Raw genomic sequence first — 5,681 nt, forward strand, 5'->3', positions numbered from 1 at the left:
ATACGCGTATCAAGTGATCGGTGTAAACTAGTAGCGTTTTTTCTTGGCTGCACTATCGCCTACTAGTGCAACACTAGTGCAACACTAGTGCAACGCTATTGGGTAGTGCAGGGCAGTGCAGGGCGGTAGTGCAGCCAAGAAAAAACGCTATAGGTCATAGAAGTTAGCCGGACAATTTTGACATTTTTTTTTTACGAATCGATTGTTAGTCGTTTGTTATTGATTGTTAGACTAATTAGAACGTTTGTTAGTTAATAGTTTTTACGTAATCACGAAAATAATTTTTAGTGTTAATTTAGCCGGTAAATATAAAATTCTTTACAATTTTCGATTCAAACCGTGGTCAATCGATGCGGAATCGTTTGTTAGTTTCGAATATACTAAGTAAAACGTTTGTTAGATCACGGTTTCGCTAAAAAAAGCGAAAAACTGTATATCGTTTAGCTGCCGGAGAGTAGGGGTGAGATGTAGAATATGTGGTGGTTTCGGAACGCATTACGTAATAGTTTATCAACACGGGAAACGTGCTTAACCTATTTTCAATTTATTTATCAAATTTGTTTATGCCTAATACCTGGCTACACTATTCGTATGTATTTGACCGGAAATGAATGTCCGGGAAAGAATCTACCATATGAAATCGTTTGTATTTCGTATGAACACTTTTGAAGTGCAATTGAAAAGGTTTGTGAGTCATTCGTTTAATTCTAATTAATTAATTATTTTTACACCATGCATTTAGCCGAAGTAGATAAATTAATAAAAGTTTTTATACGGAATCGTTTGTATTTTGTATGAAGAGTTATGAAGTGTGATTAAAAAGGTTTGTGAGTCACCCAGATAATTTTAACTAAATATTTATAAACTCGGTAATTAGCCGAAATATAGATTTTTAGTTATTCATGTTAAAAGAAGAAGGCGCTAGTGTTCCCGAAGGTCTGCAATTATATGAACGTTTTAAAAATTATTTTATACTGAAATAAATAAATATACAGGCTAATAAGCCTGTAGCTATAAGCGATAGTTCGTTGCTAATTAAGTTTGTCACTCATATTTCCATCTTGCAGAGGACCTCCGTAACGAGATCAAAGATGTACACCAGCTGTGCAGGGTGAAGAGGTTATCTCAAACGCCCTTAATTGGGCCACAGTCCAATTAAGAACGACTCAAATGTCATTACCGCTGAGAAGTACTTCTTACCATTTGAGTCAGCATGTCAGAGCTAGTCACTACGGATTGTGGTGACACAGCACTGGACTGCCTGCAGAAGTTAATCGCATATAGCCATCTCACTGGCAATGTGCCTGATTCAACGGAGCCTAACAAGCTGCTGATTGTGCGCATTGTCGAGACAATTTGCGGTTGCTTCACCGGTCCACAGACCGATGAGAGTGTGCAGCTGCAGATTATTAAAGCTCTGCTGACTGTAATGACAAGCCAGCATGTGGAGGTATACGAGGATACGGTACTGTTAACAATTTGTACTGTTTACAACGTTTACTTGTCGTCGCGCAACCTGGTGAATCAAACAACAGCCTGTGCGACTCTCATGCAGATGATCAACGTGATCTTCGCGCGAATGGAGACTCAGGCGGAGGAAGAGAACGTGAGGCTTGATGGGGAACATCAGCAGGAGAGTTCTGTCATAGCAAACGGCACAACTGAAGCTGAGCTACGTCTTAGTTAGCTAAGTCTAACTAGCTCATCTTCATGAAACTTTACGTTGCGTGCGTCTATTTAATGACGATGGATGTAGAAAGCTCTTCAAATCACTTCGAGAGGATTATCAAAAGCGATCTCCTTATATCGCATATTTAATCAGATGTCGTCAGGGATTGCTGTCGACATTAGCTCACTTAGATAGGTACTGTTTATATATAAATATCATTTTTGTATGTAATGTATAAGTAAATGTAAGATGTTAACCGTTTAATAATAATATTTTTCAGATTATGCGTGCGAGTTAAGTGCGATCGGGATGCTATCAATAATCATCTTGTATCCATTTGTGTGAGGGTATTTTTGGAAAAAAAGAAAGCTTTCCTCCTGCGAAGAGTTTAAAAAGCTTACGCTAGCTGACGAGAAACAGGATCTCGTGGATAATTTTCTAGGGAAGGTCCACGTGGAAATGGACAACGATCCGATTTGGCAATGTACATGAATATAATTGTTTATCTCGCAATTGATCTTAGCGGAGTGCTCAGAGACGTCTGAACTTACTTCTTACTTTCAGCGGCAAGCGCCAACCAGTTAGATTTGGCGAGAGTCGTGGTGGAAAGAACCGTCATGGCACGGGTATACCACAATGCGCTCTATCTAAATCTAAATGAAGATGGAGATGTATATAGGGACCAGCTTTTTCACGGTCATATCAATAAGTTGGCAAAGGTCGTAACTTCAAATCACAGGGACCTACGCATTTCAAAAGTTTATCATTACGAATGCCCCTGGTCATGGGCGCAGGCTGAATTGGCTGTGATATCGGCGTATAAGACTCCTAGGGATAAGTTGCAGTGTGTATTGTTGCGCGACTACCATCATGAATCTCTTTTCCATGGCTTCGGAAAGAGGCATACCTGCTGCCGACAATCTGACTCCCGTGCTGGTCTACAGGTATGTCATAATCAAGGTATGCGATTGAAAAGAGAATTGTGATTTTAGCAAGAAGAGTGATTGTTAACGTGTGCTTAATTTCAGACTAATCCGCCGTCGTTGTATCGACTGTTCAATATGTAGACAGCTTTTACGGGAATCGATTGGAGGGAGAAGAACAATATTGGTGGACGCAGTTCTGCGCCGCGATCGAGTTAAGACAATGGATTAACAGTTTCTCAAGAGTATCACGATAAATAAGATTAGATTCGATGCTGGTGATAATGTAGAAATGTATCATAATCATAATTTGACGATTTCATAAAGAAGAAGACCAATATCTTGTGTAAAGCTAGCTGAACAGTTTTATGCTTCCAGTATCAATTAAAATTCTTAAGTAGCCTCTTAAATAGTCTAACTGTTAGTTCTTTCGCACGTTATTATGTAACATTAGCAAAGACTGAATCAGATTATACGTAAAGTGTGGCTTTATCTTTATTTGTAACTCTATTGTACAATGTCACAGGACATCGAAAAAAAAAGAAACGTTTAGATATTCTATAATTTATATGCAATACAGAACTTATAGAGAATTGATAACCATTTAGCAGGATAAACTGTGTTAGCGTACTCTTTCTACATGCGCACTTTCCTTAAGAGCCGAGACTCGAACCAGATCCGTGAAAAATATCGCTAATTTCGTAGAGCTTTTGTACAGTTTTACTCTAGGAATATCGCGAGAGAAAAAGACTTCGGAGATTTTTATCTGAATCGATCGACATAAAGAGAGAACATAATAAAGAGGCTATTAGCTTTCGAGAATTTGAACGCATAATACTTTGTTATAATACTATGAGCGAATTAGTTTACGTCACTCTGCCAAGTTTTAATATTAAATTGCTAATAATAGTAATAATATATCGATATCGGTAGTTTAATAATAATACATTTAAAAGTGCTCAATTTAAAAGTAGGGCAATCCTAATAAACGACTGTAAAAAAAATTCAAGGTGGAACGCAATGGACAATCCGGTTGCTCTGACATGCTAACTTAAATGGCAAAAAGTACTTCTCAGCGGTAATGACATTTGAGTCTCTTATTTAATTGGGTTGTGGCAGGGCGTTTGAGATAACCTGCTCTTCACCCTGCACAGCTGGTACATCTTTACAAACTTAATTAGCAACTATCGCTTATAGCTACAGGCTTATTAGCCTGTATATTTATTTATTTCAGTATAAAATAATTTTTAAAACGTTCATATTAATTCTGATTGCAGACGGACCTTCGGGAACACTAGCGCCTTCTTCTTTTAACATGAATAACTAAAAATCTATATTTCGGCTAATTACCGAGTTTATAAATATTTAATTAAAATTATCTGGGTGACTCACAAACCTTTATAATCACACTTCATAACTCTTCATACAAAATACAAACGATTCCGTATAAAAACTTTTATTAATTTATCTATTTCGGCTAAATGCATGGTGTAAAAATAATTAATTAATTACAATTAAACGAATGACTCACAAACCTTTTCAATTGCACTTCAAAAGTCTTCATACGAAATACAAACGATTTCATATGGTAGATTCTTTTCCGGACATTCATTTTCGGTCAAATACATACGAATGGCTACACTTCACGTGCAAAAATATAGGTAAGTGTAAAATGCAAATTTATAATTTCTGAACTTAGTAACAAGTATCCTTGCAATATGAAAGAGATATAGATTGCAAAAGTAGAGAGGTAACCTACTAAAGTTGTATTTGAACAATTACATCAAATTACAGATTTATGAAATATAGAAATAAACTTATATTGTATGTACAAGTAGATATAAGTAATTTTGTCATCGTACGGAAACTCGCAGTTTAAACTAACTATAAAATTGTTTGCAGTTGCTTGATGTCATTGATGTCATTAAGAGGTAGAAAAGCAGTGGAATACTTCATGCACTTCCAAGTAAGTTAGAAAAGCATTAGCGAAGCTACTTAATCTTGTACAAATCATATTAAAGTACACATTAAAGAAATATAAATATATTTTATCATTGTGTAAGGGTTGGAATCTGTCTTGGGACAAACGCAAAAAGAGAAGCCATAAGATGTCAAAGCGCTTAATCGAAACGAAACAGAGCATCAAGAACCTTGTCGTAGAGCGAGAAGCGGTGGCAATCGAGCTGCATCATCTACGACCGGAATTTCCGAAGATGGCAGTTCAGGCCAACACGCTGATTATTATACGGAAGTAAGTTTCATTTTCAAGTTACAAATTTGATTTTGGACGTTTCAGAACTTTTATAATTTAATAACAGAAAGAGATAGTAGCAATAATTTGAAAAATGTGTGTAACGCTGATTGACTATCGTGTTGTGAGGGCGTAATTTTCTTAACGTTGCCGCGCTATGAAAGGTTTAATTTACTGCATGATTTAATTTATCCGTATGATATTGCAGATCGAGGACTGCGAAAGTAAGAAAAGTTTATAAGAATTACATTTGTAATTTATAGGACGTAAACATAGAAGATGATACAGAGAGTAGTTCTGATTACATGAGTGAAACAAGTGACGATGAACACAGTGGGTGGTGATAGCCAATCTGGAGCCAGTATGAAACCAGGCGATGATCTTGCTACAGATAGCACATTAAAACGGATTCTAGAGCAGAATTATGACCTAATGAGTAATAAGAACAAGGTAAGCTAGTAATTAAATTTTAGTTAATATACATATATATTACAGATATAAGCTATAAAGCGTTTGTGCCGGATACATTTTTTAACAACTAAAAACTATTCCTGCTGTTTGCATTTTATTTACTTTTTATATTTAAATTAAAATTATACAAGGATTGTAATTTATGTTAAAAACTAATCTTTCACTGAAAACAAATATCATACAAATATATCACTGATATTTATTTCAGCTTATACTTTCGGCGCAACCTACTGTGATAAATATTCCAGAATCTCTGGCACAGCATTTCACTACGACGCAGTTTACGAATATCCCAGAGAAACCTTAACTTTCATATCGCAGTTTACGAATATCTCAGAGAAACTCTCTGATTGTGTCGATTAATTAT

At 36.0% G+C, this 5,681-nt stretch overlaps 2 protein-coding genes across 6 annotated transcripts; both read left to right on the top strand.

Annotated features, from left to right (window-relative positions):
- Window positions 1-513: 513 nt before the first annotated feature.
- Window positions 514-3,134, top strand: LOC112451795 (GTPase-activating protein and VPS9 domain-containing protein 1-like). 4 transcript variants are annotated; one of them, XM_025011667.1, is made up of 6 exons: window positions 514-684; window positions 1,068-1,465; window positions 1,556-1,864; window positions 1,950-2,153; window positions 2,234-2,613; window positions 2,698-3,134. In XM_025011667.1, exons 4-6 carry the CDS (start codon window positions 2,129-2,131, stop codon window positions 2,734-2,736), a joined length of 444 nt encoding a protein of 147 aa, XP_024867435.1. In that variant the 5' UTR covers window positions 514-684; window positions 1,068-1,465; window positions 1,556-1,864; window positions 1,950-2,128; the 3' UTR covers window positions 2,737-3,134. The 4 variants fall into 4 exon arrangements, with proteins under 4 accessions (XP_024867435.1, XP_024867437.1, XP_024867436.1 ...); XM_025011669.1 differs by lacking the exon at window positions 514-684 and adding an exon at window positions 801-823; XM_025011668.1 differs by lacking the exon at window positions 514-684 and adding an exon at window positions 907-936.
- A 967-nt stretch (window positions 3,135-4,101) lies between these two features.
- On the top strand, window positions 4,102-5,674 carry LOC112451796. 2 transcript variants are annotated; one of them, XM_025011671.1, is made up of 5 exons: window positions 4,102-4,253; window positions 4,495-4,558; window positions 4,656-4,843; window positions 5,052-5,293; window positions 5,523-5,674. In XM_025011671.1, the coding sequence occupies exons 1-4, from the start codon at window positions 4,225-4,227 to the stop codon at window positions 5,104-5,106; spliced, it is 336 nt and encodes a 111-aa protein (XP_024867439.1). In that variant the 5' UTR covers window positions 4,102-4,224; the 3' UTR covers window positions 5,107-5,293; window positions 5,523-5,674. The 2 variants fall into 2 exon arrangements, with proteins under 2 accessions (XP_024867439.1, XP_024867440.1); XM_025011672.1 differs by having other exon boundaries at window positions 4,104-4,253; window positions 5,107-5,293.
- The last annotated feature ends 7 nt before the right edge of the window (window positions 5,675-5,681 follow it).

Source organism: Temnothorax curvispinosus, unplaced genomic scaffold (assembly GCF_003070985.1).
Source record: "Temnothorax curvispinosus isolate PA1 unplaced genomic scaffold, ASM307098v1 QBEX01002553.1, whole genome shotgun sequence".
Lineage (NCBI taxonomy): Eukaryota > Metazoa > Arthropoda > Insecta > Hymenoptera > Formicidae > Temnothorax > Temnothorax curvispinosus.

Bases quoted from the DNA above. Each gene is read 5' to 3' on its own strand.
- LOC112451795 (XM_025011667.1), top strand. From the start codon at position 2,129: ATGGACAACGATCCGATTTGGCAAT. The intron at 2,154-2,233 runs GTACATGAATAT...TCTTACTTTCAG, and splicing joins CAACGATCCGATTTGGCAAT to CGGCAAGCGCCAACCAGTTA. The intron at 2,614-2,697 runs GTATGTCATAAT...GCTTAATTTCAG, and splicing joins ACTCCCGTGCTGGTCTACAG to ACTAATCCGCCGTCGTTGTA.
- LOC112451796 (XM_025011671.1), top strand. From the start codon at position 4,225: ATGGCTACACTTCACGTGCAAAAATATAG. The intron at 4,254-4,494 runs GTAAGTGTAAAA...AATTGTTTGCAG, and splicing joins CTTCACGTGCAAAAATATAG to TTGCTTGATGTCATTGATGT. The intron at 4,559-4,655 runs GTAAGTTAGAAA...TCATTGTGTAAG, and splicing joins AATACTTCATGCACTTCCAA to GGTTGGAATCTGTCTTGGGA.